The sequence below is a fragment of the Eubalaena glacialis genome, chromosome 13, assembly GCF_028564815.1.
Source record: "Eubalaena glacialis isolate mEubGla1 chromosome 13, mEubGla1.1.hap2.+ XY, whole genome shotgun sequence".
Taxonomy (NCBI): Eukaryota; Metazoa; Chordata; class Mammalia; order Artiodactyla; family Balaenidae; genus Eubalaena; species Eubalaena glacialis.
This window is the reverse complement of record NC_083728.1, coordinates 49,559,257-49,575,037: the sequence shown is the minus strand read 5'-3', so window position 1 is coordinate 49,575,037 and position 15,781 is coordinate 49,559,257. Positions and strand designations below refer to the sequence as shown.

Below are 15,781 nucleotides of genomic sequence, written 5' to 3'. Positions count from 1 at the left end.
TGCACACAACTATTTTCCTGTCAACATCCTCCAACTTAACAATTTTCAAATAGCTACAATATAATTGAGGTCACGTGGACACCGTACCTGGAAGAGCTATACACAAACATTCCCTGTCCACAAACGTTCAGCTTCAGAGTGAACAGTCAAGGGCACAATCACATTTTTAAAAATTAAGAGTGAGAAGTGCAACAGGCACATGCACAATGGCAGAGAATCCTGTTCTTCGTAGAATACTTGAAGGAGCCCTAGCTAAATACACCCCAACTACCGAACATCTTACACTAGTAGTTTCCTATACAAAAGTTAAAAAAAAACACCCTACCAAAAAACAACCCTAATCATTATTTCTTTTTTCCTTAATTAACCATTTTACTCTAAGTTTGGCTGGTGAAATCATGAGACTTTCTGGCCTAATGGTCTTGAGAAATGTTTCTAGTTGCAAGAGGCCTCCCTATGGAGTTTTAATTACTAAGCTCAAAGCAAACTCTGAAATGGATATAGAAATTTGTGAAACAATGACATAGTTCCCAAAATTTGAAAAACAGGAGACTTAAGGCAGATGGTAACACCAAAAAGAGCCAGTCAAGTATTAAAATGGCACTCTGGAAATGGTTCATAGCAAAACCTAATTTTCTATTAGTTTTCATCATATGGGTGAAACTATCCAGTCAGCAGACAACAGATGGGGGGCAGCATGATTAGGCCACACCAAGGCAACTCCCAGGAAAGTGACTTCTGGGGCCATGTGGCTTGCACTCATCCACAGCAAGACAGACTGGTCCCTCAACCTCACTGCGTACCTGGGAAAAGATTAGTAAAAGTACTTCCGTAAGAGGCAAAGACTAACAGGAACCTATAAGCTCACCCTGGAAAGATGTGGAAATGTAATGGAAAAGGAGCACCATATGCTGACTTTAACAGCTTTTTTACTGGAGGAATTTATTGGTCATGTACACACCATAGGAAAATTATCCCCCCCACGCCCCAAAGGTAATGCAGAAAAATTAGATTCATAAGAGAAGTATACGTTCAAAGTAGGCAAAAATATGGTGCATGTTTTTGAAACAGAAAATATGAAAATAATTTCACTGTGAAATGCCTTGATTTGCAAGTGAGTTGGTACTTATATTAACCAGATCCAACTGCTCTAATAAATCTCTAGTATATATGTTTTAGAATATCTATTTTTTAAAAAATACCTATTTTTAAGCCAAAACATAAAATCTGTATTTGTGCATCAATGTATAAGTTATCCTCCTTGGTATCTTCATAGATCCAAGATGCTAAGAGATTAACAAAATAATTTTTAAAAAAAATCTCAAGCCACAGATTAACAAATATACTTCCTCAAGTCTTCTGGGTTACACTACTAAAAATAACTTGTAATAATGTACTCTGGATTTTCAGATATAAATACCAGTCAATGGTTGGTTGGCCATTACATGACAAGTATAATTATCCTTAGAACTGGGTCATAGTATATAGAATGCCTTAACTTTTCTTAGTTCAAACCCTGTAATTTGACCCTAAAATTCGTAAGCATACCCTTTTCTGTGCTTTAAGCAGACACACTGACTTTGCAGTCTATACTTTGTAAGACAGCAGGTAACTCTAGCACAGAAGAAACTATATAATGCGGCCTGGGGGATGACTTCAATGGCACCATTCCATTTTTATTTATCCAGACTGTTGCCTTCAGCCCTGCATTGAGGCCTCCTTGTATATCGGTTTCTAGTGTGTCACCAACCATCACACAGTCCCCAGGCTGTACTCCAAGGAGATCACAGGAGTAATAAAATATGGAAGGTGCCGGTTTCTCCTCTTTCTGCTCTCCACCTACAACAATAGCGTCAAAATAGGACTGACAGGCACAAGCCTTGATCTTCTCCCTCTGGGTCTGTTGTTCTCCATTTGTTAATAAAAGTAGGCGGACCTCCTTTCGAAGTTCAGTGAGCATGGCTTTGACATCTTCTGCTAGTGTCATATGCTGTAAACGTGTAGATTTCCACAGGAAATAACATTCTTCAGCTAATTTCCTATTGGCCGCACCACCTTTTGTTTCCTGGATTGCTTCTTCCCAGTGTGAAGTCCTGAGGTCAGTAATGCAGCTTTTAGAAGGATGAAAACATTCCTTGCTGAGTTTAACTTGAACTTTGTTACAGATGATTTCAGCCTCTTCTTTGTAATGGTATTTTGATTGTAAGAGCTTTATCACCTAAATAAAGGAAAATAACTCCATCAACATAATTCATGTCTTTAATACTCATGCTGTGAGCCTATAAACCCAGAGCACAGAAAGATTCTAACTCCACTCCTCTGTCTTAAGGAAGCTCTATTGCCACACCATTTCTGTTGGGAATTGGTCTTATTTTTAAAGAACTCAAGAGTGAAGATTTCCCAACCTTTCTAGACAACTCATTCATATTTTTTTACCAATTTTTTCTAAGAAGATTCTTTTTATATATATATATAGCTAATAAAAATCCCTCATTTGTCAGTTTAAGTCTACCACCTTTCAATCTGGTCATGAAGACATGAAAATAAAACTGTGCTTGTATTTAGTAAAACATAAAATTTCTAACAACCGATATTTAGACTCTTCCCAGAAATAAAGCTAGTTCACCTAACCTTTCCTCATCTATATCCATTTTACGTTCTGAAGGCCTAAATTAACCACCATATAAAAGGGGACCTAATTCTGTACTTTTAAAAACAGGTATATGTAGCTCTAATGGAATCAAGCATGTTCTGTGACCTCAGCAGTTTAATGACAGTGCTTCTTCCAAACTTAGGATTCCAGATAAAAAACTTCAAGTAGTTCTGAGTCTCCCTCTTTGTCACACTGGTTCTGAATCCCTTATCATAATCCTTCTTATGTTCCCACAGCTCTTTATCTTGACTTTTTATTAGATTAGGTTCTTATCCCTTTGGCCTATCTTCTAACACTTACCAAGACGCTAATGCGGCAAAGCATTATGCCCAGTACTCACATACATTATTTCTAATCTTTCCTACAACTCTGCAAGGGAATTTCCTTTCTGAGATGAGGGAATGGAAGTTTAGAACTGATAAATAACTTGCCCCAGCTGAGATTTAAGCCCATACTTGCCTAACTCCACAGGCCACATGCTTGCCTTTATACTATGTATTCAGCACTGGAGACTGGACCCTTTGTCCTCATGAACTTATCTGGTGGGGAAAATAACCACCACAAATGCTGGGTTGAGTGCCTTGACAGTCACAAAAAAAACTGGAAATAAAATGTAAGGAGCAACCCCAGAGTTGTTGGGTAAGGAGGGCAGAGGAAGGAACATTTAAACCAAGGCGTTACCAAGCCCAAAGGTGGGGATGGGAGGAGGATAAAATCATTCTAGACAGAAGGAACAGCACAAAGACACAGTACTTGGAATTCTGTGAACTGGGAAAGGCAAGAAGCTGAGTTCAGCCACAATGGAAGGCAAATGAGGGAGAGTGCTAGAGATGAGGCTGGGTAGGCTGTAGCTACCGAAATTCCCTTGGCATACCTTATGCCCATACATGCCAAAGGCTTCATACTGCAGGTGCTTGGGCTTCTCTGCCTGGGAGGTTTATCTCGCCATAGGGGCACCCACGCACATAGGCTGGAGCCAGAGTATAGCCCAAGGAGCAGGTCTCAACCAATAAGAAGCAGATATTGGTGGGTTGCCCCTTGGAAGGGACAAGTAAAGTATGTCTACATGTGTCTCCCAGAGTCCCCAACCGTTCACACAGTTCTCTGCTCATGAACACAGCCTGTATTAGATTCCTTCCCTTCCCAGTCTGACTCCACCACCCCCTACACTGCTTCCTAGGGTCACCTTCCAAGTGAACTGCTTGCACTTGAAGCCGCCTGTCCCAGGGACATCTGGGAAAGTCGATCATGCCAAGGCAATTTTGGATCTTTGAGGATGAGGGCAATGCACACAGCTGGGGCTAAAGATTTTCTGTTGTTGAAGTGAAGCAGTCAAAGTCAAGTTAAATTGTGTTACCCTAAACTCTATAGGGAATAAATGATCTGCTACTCACACCAGACACTCAATTCACCTACTGAAAAGGGGGAAGAGCTGAATAGACACATTCTTCCTCCAGAGTATAAAAACCACACCAAAGGTAAAGGAAATATTTTTCAGGCTATTTGTGTTAATCACAAAACATAATAGTTAAGAAAAGTCTTACTAGTCGGAGAAAAATAAACCAGCCCTAAGAATTTTAGGTGAAGGGAAAACTTTGAAATTTCTTGCTTTATAAAGTTAAATTTCAATGAACAAATCAAGCCTTTTCAATCTCCATAGTTATGTCACCATCTTTTCTAGCAATGTCATCTGAATTACTCCTGAGCTATGATTGAAGGTCACTATACAGTTTTAGCAATGCTACTGCTACACAATAAAAGGACACAGGCCTCTAGGACTCCACAGTACTTGCGATTCAACAGGAACTGGCTCACAGTTCATAAATGAAAGCTCCCAATAAAGATCCAGTTTCCTATAAACTGCAATTGGCAGTTTGTTAAGCACATTCTTGGGATCTGAAAAAGCAAATTAGCTCAGCTTAAAGGGGAGATTCTTGTAGAGGTATATTGCTCCCAAGTTTCAAAACTGCTTCCCATTACATTCCCTGAATTAACTTTGCCACTTTGTCACACAGAAACTAACTACATATTCATTTGGAACAACAAGTGGCATTTTAATAACATTAACAGCTTTGGGAAAGATGTTTATCAGTCATTCACATATTAATATTAGTTCAAACAGAAATAATACCTAAGGTGAATTAGTCCACATTACTGGTGCAAACTCTTCTAACACCTGCACTGAGAGAATGGGAGTCTAAATTTAATTGGGGATGGAAGGAAAAGATCTCTAATTTAGAGGTGTGACGACATTTTGCGTAAGGGTAAGTCAGGCCTGAAAAGGCTTCTGAGTAGAATGAGCCCACTAGGCACGTACAGGCCTGAAGAAGGGAGAGCTAAGATAGTGAGAGAGGGGAGATCAATATCTAGACACAATATAAACTCAAATTCCATCTACTTCAAAACTCTATTTAAGGGTCTATCTCAACACATACAAAAGGAAACTCTGTTCTACCTCCTACTTTCTGGACCCAGACTTAAATACCATTAGTACTAGTGTTTAGCTGTGATTTAAAAAGACTTCTTGAGGGCCAGTGTGGGAACCATGTAACACATATGATAAAGATATGAAGTGGCTGAATTCTAAATAAAACTATTTTAAAAAATACATGCTCACAAAACATGATGGCTGAATAGACTAACAATTCAAGCAGCCCTGTTATTTTTAGTTCAAGTCTTTGTTCAAACATCATCTACTCTATGTGGCCTAATCTGACCAACCTATTTTAAAAATGCAATTCTTTCTCCCCTCCACTTTTTCTGACACATTTATAAATAAAAGCACATTTATTATGTTCACTGTCATACCCATTAGAAAGCAAACTCAAAAATGCAGAAATCTTTTTTGCTTTGTTCTCTGAGAAACCCCAATTTTCTGGAGAAGGCTTCCTCTTGAGTAGTGACACTGAAAGGCCTGAAGAGGGTGGAAATAGCTTTCCCAGATGATTTAAAAATAAATTAAAGCTGATAGCCAATATTATGTAATAACTGTAAATGGAAAGTAACCTTCAAAAATTGTATATAAAAAAAAAAAGAGGCTGAAAAAAGAAAAAAAAATTAAAGCTGATATATAGTCAGTATATGACTCCTTTTCCCCAAGCCCAAGGCAATGGCTGGACCTTTCCCCCTTCCTCCTTTCATAAATCATTCAGAGTGACTCAGAAAGCTGGCATGTTACTTTTGAATAGGCTAACATTGTGGCTGTTGTATTCTTATGGGATAAAGCGATACTAGATCCTCATATAGTTAATTCTGCACATTTCATAGGATATTTATAAAGCAAATGGTAAGAGAACCAAGTCTGGAGAACTGGACTTTTATCCATCCATTCAACACTCACCCTGTGTCAAACACAGGGTGATGAATAAGACAGTTTGTTCCCTCTTAAGAAGCTCACTATTTAGCTGTGGGCATGTGAGTTGGAATGTGGAGGATGAACTGGACATGGTAAGCCTGGCATCAAGACCACAGTAACAGTCTAGATGAGAGACAAGTCCAGCTTTAACTAAGACAAGGGCAGGGGGGATGTGCAGGAGAGGACAGACTTGGTGACAGAGTGGATGGTGGTATAATTCTGGAACACTGGACTGTATGTACTTCCCATGCATTACATTAAACCTAGCTGATAGGGTTTTTGAGAACTAATTTCACTATTCAAATATCACTATTTAAAGATTTGAGGCTTAGAGCAGTTAACTAACTTGTTCGGGTGCTTTCAGCTAGGTATTGGGAGAGCTGTGATTCAAAGTCAACTGTCTAATTTTAAAGCGTAAACTCTTGGCCTATAGCAAGGATTGGAATAAAACAAGAACTTAATGACAACACACCGGACTTGGCCTGCCAAAAACACACAGGTAAATATGTACAGTTTGCAGCTAGAGATACTGGAGACAATATAGCAGGGGATGGTGCCCCTGAGGTCAAGATCAAAGGCATGAAGATGGAAGGGAAGGTCAACAGTGTATAATGCTTCGGTAAAGTCATTAAGACAGACTTAAAATGTCCAGGATTCTGGCAATTTGGGAGGTGCCTATAGATGGTGAGTTTATTTCATTCTAGTGGCAAAAACAAAAAAAACACACACTACAGTGGTTTTGGGAATACACAGGAAGTAGAAACATGGAGATAATGGTATAGATTTCTCTTGAAAAACATGGCTGTCAAGAGAGGTAATATCTTGTGGAGAAAGAAGGGTCCAAGGGAAGCGTTCTTTTTAAAGTACTGGACATTTTAAAAGATTCTGCATGAATTATTCACATTTGCTTATTTTTTTTTAAGCTCAAAAATGGACATAGGTTTGCTGCCTTTTTTTATTTTTTGCAATAATTGTATAAAATAATCGTTAACATTTTTCCAATGCATATTTTGGAGAATCATTCTGCTAAATTGTTATACACATTATTTCAATTAATTCCCCAAAACAGTCTTTTAAAGTTGGCCCTAGTGTCGTACTATAATACAGATGAGAAACTGAGGCACTGAGTTGAATTATTTGCCCGAGATCTCAGAGAAAACTGTGGAGCCAAGATTCAAACCCAAGAAATGTGCAAGCTGACTATATATGATTAAACATGATTATATTGCTTATGGAGTATCATAAGAGAGTGGAAAGACATCTTTATCAAACAAATAAAAATAGAGCATTGGACAGATCCGAAAACGCAGCAGGAGTGGAATGCACCAAGAAAGAGGATGAAGAGGCTGAAGATCCAGGGAAACACAACCTAACTAATGAAGCATGAAGAGGACAGGGCACTCAGGGCTGGAAGGATTAGCTTCTGAAAGTGGGTTTTTCAGATATGGTAATCCTTAGTTTTCTCTTTAAAGCTGAATGCAGACGAAAGAAAGCAGGGGTGGCTTCGGGTCTTGAACAGCACGGGAAAGGTCTGAAAGAGCATCAGTAGGTACAGAAAGGGGAGGATGCGGCGGAGCAAGGCCTCGTGAAAGTAAACCTACTGAGGATCACACCCACGGCAGGAACACCTGCGGAGAAAACTCCCTCGAGTCGATAAAGTCCAGGCTCAAAGGTCCAACGAAGAGCACGCGGTGGGAGACCATCCTCCCGCGGTCAGTCCCGGAGAGCCGGGTGCCCGCTCGTCCCGGCAGGTCCAAACCTGTCCCGGCAGAAAGCCAGGCGCCTGGCGCGCGGCCGCCTTTCTGTGCGGAGGCGACTCTGCCCTCGTGGCAGTTTGGTGACATCCTTCCGGGAGCCCGAGCGCTGGGAGCGCCATCAGGTCGCAGCCTCCCCGCTCTCTGAGCGGGGCCGCCGCCGCGGGCCGGCACGAGGGGCCTCCGGGACCAGGAGCGCCGGCGCGGAGGGAGCCGACAGGGCAGTGGGCCGGTGGCCCAAGGGGGCGAGAGAGCGCGCGGGGCGGAGCGCCGGGCTCGCCGGAGGGAAGCGGTAGCCGGAACGTTACCTCCAACATGCCCTTCCGACTCGCCCCGGCCGTGTCGATGAGCGTGTTGTCCAAGTCGAAGAAGACTGCCCGCACCCGGCTCGGCCCCATGCCGCCGCCGCCGGCGCGACGCGCCAACTCGCAGCCGCCGCGCGCGCCTGCGCGAAACGGGCCGGCGGACGGGAAATACCGGGGCGGAGCCGCGAGGCCGCCGGACCCTTGCGCACCGGCGGGGAACTCCCGCGAGATGTCCCCATACCTGAGCGCCGCGGAATAGCGAGGTCCCGCGAGACTCCGGAATCGTGGTCCTAGGGAGGGCCTGGGACTCGCCCCCGTCACGGTGGGAGGGGTTGTCTGAGTCGCTGACGTGTAGGCGGTGGTCGGAAGCGTGGCTTCCTTCTTGGTGCCTCTCTGTGCTTACTTCTTTTCTCATTTTGCCCTCCTTGCGTGAGGAGGACGTCGTGACTGCCCGCGGGAGGTTTTCTGCGCCTTGTGGCGACCGGGAGGAGACGGAACAAGGGGCTTTTCCGGTCGGACCGGGTGTCCTGGCCCGCGCAGCGCCGGCGGCTTCCGAGGGTGGCCGGGTCGGGAGGGTGTGTGTGTGGTTACGAGTCTGCGGCCCCGCTGGATGGCAGGAGACGGCTCAGAGCTGGGGAACGTGTTGGAAAGGTGTAAGCTGGATTTTGAAGCCGTTGTTTGACGGCTCTGCCTGAAGACCGAGGGCTCCGTAGTGTCTGCCCGATGTTTTGTCCACCTTGATTTGATGGCTTTTCCTGAAGCCTTGCATTTTCCGGTCGCTGGGTGTCTTTTTTACCTGGATGATTTTCAGGTATAACCAGAGGCTGAGGTACCTAGAGAGTCTGTTAAACCTGCAGAAGGTCAGTAACAATTGTGTGTTTGCTTTGTGCTGTTAGCAGAGTAAGGATCGTGGAACTAATCTCCAATCTTCTGTCTAAATTGTCTCTGTTGGGTAACCTTACCGAAATTTGGACATGTGGTCATCATCAGTGACCAGAAATTGTCTATCAGGTAGAACAGGACCACTGGCCGAATCTGGCCTGCCACCAGATTTTGTTGGATCTGTGAGCAGGGTGGTTGTTACATTTTTAAAAATAATTGAGAAAATAATCAAAAGAAGTGTATTCATGACACGTGAAAATTATATGAAATTCAAATTTTAGTGTACATAAATAGTATTCACGTATTGTCTTTTGCTGCTTTTGCCATACAATAGCAGAGTTGCATAGTTATAAGTGAGACCATATGGCCTGCAAAGCCTAAAATATTTACTATCTGGCACTTCGTAGAAAAAAATCTGCCCACCCCTGAGATACATGATTAACAGTTGGGCTGCTGATGTTCAGTACCATCAGATCAGTTGTCTTTTTGTTAATAGGTTTTTCTTCTGCAGTGGCAGACTACAGTTTCCATGTTTTGGAGCAGAATCGCAGGTGACCTCGCTACTGTGGAAAATAAATGAATAGCCATTCCTCAAAAACATGACTCTTGTTGATGTGCAGGGCTAGTCTATCAATTTTGGTCATTTAGATTAGCAATCGGCCGAAATTATGAGTGCATTAATTAGAGTTACTTTTTTTAATTGCCTGAATTGTAAGAATAAATTTAGCATAAAACTGCATATGGGCACATGAAGTCTATAGGTTTGGCTTTTTTTTGTTTTTTTGTTTTTGACCACACCGTGAGGCATGTGGGATCTTACTTCCCCGACCAGGGATTGAACCTGTGCCCCCTGCATTGGGAGCGTGGAGTTTTAACCACTGGACCGCCAGGGAAGTCCGTATCCTTTTTCTGATGTGCATATAGTTTATTGACTTAGGCACAAATCCAAAGTCAGAGAAGGTGCAGCAGTCTGCATGTATAATCAGTCCTCTTGACTTAATGGGTTGGGTGTTTGACAGGTTTCTTTTTGTGACAAGTACTCTAATGGCATTCCATGACCTGTCCAACTTGGCTGCTTGAAGGGAGGTGGTGGCCAGGTACAGTACACTGACAACTTTAGTTCCTTCTAATTAAATGTCTCCAGGCTTTAGGTTGTTGCAGTTGATGTTTGTGAACCAGTGAATTTTCCTGTACGCTTTTAAGGTGGTGAAATGTACAGGCTCCTCATTATAAATGAGCCTTAGGTTATTAGTACATTACCTAACTGGTCAGCTTGACAGATTTAACACTACTACCTACATGTTTTCGTATTTCCAGGAAGCAAGGTCTAAATAAAAGATTGGTAATTGTGAGACTTGATCAAGGAACACAAAGTGAAAACTAAACTGTAACACTTGTCTCTCCTGCATCCTGCAGCATGGCACCATTGCTGTGCAACTGCTGCTACCCAACATTGATCCTGTCTTGTCCTACCCTAGGGAAAGTCTTTCCCAGACCCTTCCCACCCACCTCTCCTGTACAAGTTCATTACAACTCCATGACCTCAAAAGATAGGCTTGCCCTGTGGTTTAAACTTTAAAGGTTTTCTCAGAATGGGGCATTGCTCAGTTGAGGGGCAAGATAGAAACAACCAGAAGAGAATCTCACAGGCTCCCACTACATCTACCCAGCTATCATCAGCTATACCCACCTACGCTGCCTGATAACCTTAAATGAGCCACCTCTGCTGCCTTCTGTGGCTAGCCCTTTCAGCTGTTTACTAGATTCCTGCCCCTACTTAAGGACATCTTTTCAGCAATTCTTTCCTCCTCTCTTTTACATCAAAATTTACCCATCTGTTGGATCCACCCTTCTCACTCACAATACTTTATTGAAACTACTCTTGCCAAGTCACCAGTGACCTTCAGCTTGTTAAATCCAATAGCATTTCTGGCCCCATCTTCCTTCTCTTAATCAGCAACATTTCACGTAGCTAGTCTTTTTCTCCACTTGGCTTTCAAATTTTCTTTTCTGCTTCTGACTACTCTTCACAGTCTCCTTTGCTGGTTCCCCTTCATCTCACTGACTTTCTGTGGTTCAGTGGCTCCAGGGCTGCCTAACTACACTCACTGCCTTGGAGAATCTCATTCATTCACTTGCATGACTTTGAATACCATCTATATATTATATGCTGATGACTCATAAAATGCTCTCTCTCCTGATCCCTTGAGAATTAGCTTGGCCAGATAATAGAAAAATAAATAAAGCCAATAAACATTTGAGAGGTGGTTAATCACACTTGTATTTTAAGAAATGCAAATCCAAACTACAGTATGATGTCATTGTTACATATAAGATAAGCAAAAATTAAATGTCTAGGGCCTCCCTGGTGGCACAGTGGTTAAGAATCTGCCTGCCAATGCCGGGGACACGGGTTCCAGCCCTGGTCTGGGAAGATCCCACGTGCTGCGGAACAACTAAGCCCGTGCGCCACAACTACTGAGCCTGCGCTCTAGAGCCTGCGAGCCCCAACTACTAAGCCCACGCACCTAGAGCCTGTGCTCCACAACAAGAGAAGACACCGCAATGAGAAACCTGTGCAATGCAATGAAGAGTAGCCCCCGCTCACCACGACTAGAGAAAGCCTGCACACAGCAATGAAGACCCAACGCAGCCAAAAATAAAATAAACAAAATAAATAAATAAATTTATTTTAAAAAAGTTAAATGTCTACGTTATACCTCAATATTATTAAAACAAAACAAAAACCAAAGACAGCTTGCTGTACAACCTGGTCCATCTGATCCCATATATGTTACATAAAGTAAAAATTATTCTAGGAATTCCCTGGTGGCACAATGGTTAACAATCCGCCTGCCAATGCTGGGGACATGGATTCGATCCCTGGTCCGGGAAGATCCCACACGCTGCGGAGCAACTAAGCCCATGTGCCACAACTACTGAGCCCACGTGCCACAACTACTGAAGCCCACGCGCCTAGAGCCTCGTGCTCTGCAACAAGAGAAGCCAATGCAATGAGAAGCCTGCGCACCGCAATGAAGAGTAGCCCCTGCTCACCGCAACTAGAGAAAGCCTGCACACAGCAACAAAGACCCAACGCAGCCAAAAATAAGTAAATAAATATATTTAAAAAAATTATTCTATCTCATTAACACACGATTTTTTCCTCTGCAAAATGGAGATTCCAATCCTAACTTGCAGGTTGGTTGAGAGGGTAAAATATGGCAATGATTACCTGGGACAGGACAGTTGCTCTGTAAATGCTAACTGAATAATTTTCCACAAGACCCTGTCTATACCAGGAGTGCATCAGCCTGAATAAAGTGCTGAGAGAAGGAGTGCTGGGACAATGTTGGAAGTGTCCTGAATGTGGGCATAAGATCTGGGGAATATTCTTTGTGAAGAGGCCTGGTTGACTGAGAACCAGCTGAGGCTCTGAGCCCCAGATGGGACAGTGCAGGTCACGAGATGTCAGACATGAGCAAAGGACACCCACCATTGTTTTGAGCAGAGAAGGCACTGCAGGAAGGCAACAGTTTAGGAGTACCCACCGGAGGCTGGGCTGTCCTCCCTTTCCCTAGCAGAGAGTCCTCTCTTGGGTGGGCAAGGCATTGGAGGAAGTAGAGCTAGAGGCTAAAAAAGGGTGTGATCCTGAAAATGTCCCTGGAAATTCCCAAGCCTGGGGAATGGCCTCCTCTTGTTTAAAAAAAAAAGTACTAGTCCTGTCAGAGAAGAAAAGGACTATGGGCAGCTTCCTAAGAATAGACCCAGGGTGAAGGTATCAGAACACAGCCTATCCTGACATGATACTGACTCTGAGCAGAAAGTTTGTCCTCTTTGTGCCTCTGGAATAATGAGGTTTTACTATTAGTAATATTTAACACTTATTGAGCATTTAATATACACCATAGATGGTTCCCAGTGTCGTACAAGATTTCCTCATTCAATCCTCACAACGATCCTATTAAGTGGTTATTTTTTTACCCATCTTTTTCAGATGAGGAAACTGAGAGTTTAAATACGTTTCTCAAAGTGATGGAGCCTAAGTCTGAAGTCTCACTGTAAAGGCCGTGCTCTTAACCAGTTGGCCCAGAGTTTCTGCCCAGCCCAATCTTTGAACTTTTGCAACTTGCCTCCCAGCCTGGGGGCTTGAGAGCAGTTCCCCCTTCCACCTGTTGGGAAGGTGTTTCCAGCCTGGCACCTGTCGACTTAAAAAATATTCACGACATAAAAGTTGAGAGTTATGTTTTATTCGGCAGGAATTTTTAGGACTTCAAGTCCAGAGGCAGCATCTCAAGTAACCCTGAGAGAACTGCTCTGAGGAGGTGAGGTTGCAGGGGAGCCAGGTTATACAGAAATTTGCAACAAAGGGCAGATAGTCCAAACGTCAAAAGATTATTGTTGGGACTTCCCTGGTGGCGCAGTGGTTAAGACTTTGCGCTCCCACATGCATGCCGCAACTAAGAGTTCACATGCCACAATAAGGAGCCAGCGAGCCGCAACTAAGGAGCCTGCCTGCTGCAACTAAGACCCGGCACAACCAAATAAATAAATAAAATAAAATAAAAATAAAATTTCTAAAAATAAAAAAGATTATTGTTAATTAAAGAAAACCAGATATCCCAAGTTAAGGAATTTAGTGCTTTTCTATGTATGGGAAGATGCAAGAATCTGGGCTCACTGAAATCATTCCTTTGATGTGCACCTCAGCTATCTGGGTATCCTGTGTTTTCACATCCTGAGTTTACTCTGGGCTCACCATAGGGAGTGATGAGTCTGATGGCTGCTAGATGGCAGGTATTCTTTCCTTCCTGAGTTTCCTCAGGGCTCACTGGCTAACGTTGGAGGGCTGCAATCTCTGATGACTGTGACTGATATGGCAGGAAATATTCCATTTCTCACTTGGTCAGGAATTCAACCAATATTTGGGAAACATTTCATGACCAAATTTTGTCCCATGGTGCTGGGAGGCTCATCCTAGATCAGGTGAAAATTCCTGTTGATATTCTACTCCAGGAGCTAATTTCCGGATTAGACCCTGTTGATTATTAAAGATTCTCTGGATCCTCTGTCTTACTAGTCTATTATGATCCAGGAAATGTTTTCCCTTATTGCTTCTTCCCATATCTAGAATCACACTATTACAATTATTCTATAAGAGTCATAAATGTGATCTATTTTCTCAAGATGTTTAGCCATCATCAGTTTTGTTGGAGGCCACATTGAGTACTGTAAAAGACAACAATCTTATAAAATAGACAGGATATAAGTAATGTAGATAGTAACATTACAAAGTCATAGTGCAGCAGGAAGACAAATCATAAACAATTTGGAAACAAAGAACAAATTAAAACAATCATTAGTGTAACTAGTTGTAATCCAGTTGCACCAAATCATCAAATCCACAGGACCAAATTCTGGAAGGGTCAGGTGGAGAGAAAAAGATAAATGTTTCCTCTTTGTTTACAAAGGTATACTTTATCAACTAGTTGTAGGTTATAGCATAAGAGAAAAGGTTTTTCTGGAAAACAAAGCTTTAGCTAGTGTATTTTCAAAAAGTCATAAAGTTATAAATCATACTCATCAGTTCATTCAGTCTCATGTAATTAATTCCTGTTGATCTGGATGAAGTAATCAGGTTTTCCATTAGAGTTTTGTCATTTGTTACCCAGTTCAGTGGTATTATCTAAAGCTATCAGAAACTTATATTTGTTTAAAAAGTTCTTTTTATGAGTCTTCTTGAAAATCTTCATTTTGTAAAAGCATCAGTGTAAAATAATGATTGTCTATAAAAGCTAAAACTTAAAATAGCATGGTAAAGATTTGAGTACAATGCAATTAGCAGGAAACTTGGATATTTCTGTGACATACAACATTTTTGGATAATAACTAGAATTATGACTGATAACATTATATCAGGACATATCAGATGTTAGGGATTCCATATAGATTTTGGAATATCTGTATTAATAATATTTATCCATAAACTATAACCTGAGGTTCATCTCCAATCACTTGACAATGTTTCTGAAGTAATTAAACATACCAAATAAACTTAGTTTAACATTCCTCTCTGAGATGTCTCAGAGATGTTCCTTTGAAGCATCCCAGAGTCAGCTGGAGGCTAAAAGAGCTTTAGTTCGATTTTGATATTTGGGAAGTTTGTTAAAAAATATCAAAAAGGTTTTTAAAACACAACAGGATCATAGGTCTCTATGAAACAATACGTATTCATTTAACCAAACTCACAAATAGATTACTTAAGGGCACAGAAACTCACACAATCTGTTATCAAAAAGGAACACTCTAAGAAACTTTGTTCAAATTCCAGTCATGTACTACCTTACTTAACAACAAAATCCATTTACTTAATTAACTTCAATCTAAATTTAGTTAATCCTGACCATGTATAAAATTTTTTCCTCAATAAAATGTAATTCCATTCATCATACCTTCTTTACTGAAAACACACATTCTACTTTCGTACTGTATACTGAAATGCTTCCTATTAGCTTTAATTACATGTTTAAATTAGAATCCTCAAGTCTTAAAAACCTTAATTTCTAGTGAAAACTAAGAAGTAAGCAATTATGAACTTTCTTTTACATTAGTATTCTGTAGATTGGTGAACATAAATACCAGTGGTAATTTCTAAATACATTCATTTTCTTATAGAGGACATCTCAAGGTGGCACCAAACATTTTCATTAATAGTCCTAAATACCTTTAGTTTCTCTATTTAGTAATTGACGTATCAGTATCTTATTTTTTTGGAAATTATATAGCTATTCAATAAACCTCCATCACTTAAATTAGCACAACTCTAGAACTT

At 41.6% G+C, this 15,781-nt stretch overlaps 1 protein-coding gene across 2 annotated transcripts; it reads right to left on the bottom strand.

The window, feature by feature from the left end:
* Positions 1-1,424: 1,424 nt before the first annotated feature.
* Positions 1,425-8,187, bottom strand: NANP (N-acetylneuraminic acid phosphatase). Of its 2 annotated transcripts, none has more exons than XM_061209008.1 (2): positions 8,071-8,187; positions 1,425-2,218 (listed from the first exon to the last, which is right to left on the bottom strand). In XM_061209008.1, exons 1-2 carry the CDS (start codon positions 8,158-8,160, stop codon positions 1,562-1,564), a joined length of 747 nt encoding a protein of 248 aa, XP_061064991.1. In that variant the 5' UTR covers positions 8,161-8,187; the 3' UTR covers positions 1,425-1,561. The 2 variants fall into 2 exon arrangements, 1 of the variants encoding a protein (XP_061064991.1); XR_009703323.1 differs by having other exon boundaries at positions 2,132-2,218; positions 7,610-8,187.
* Positions 8,188-15,781: the final 7,594 nt, after the last annotated feature.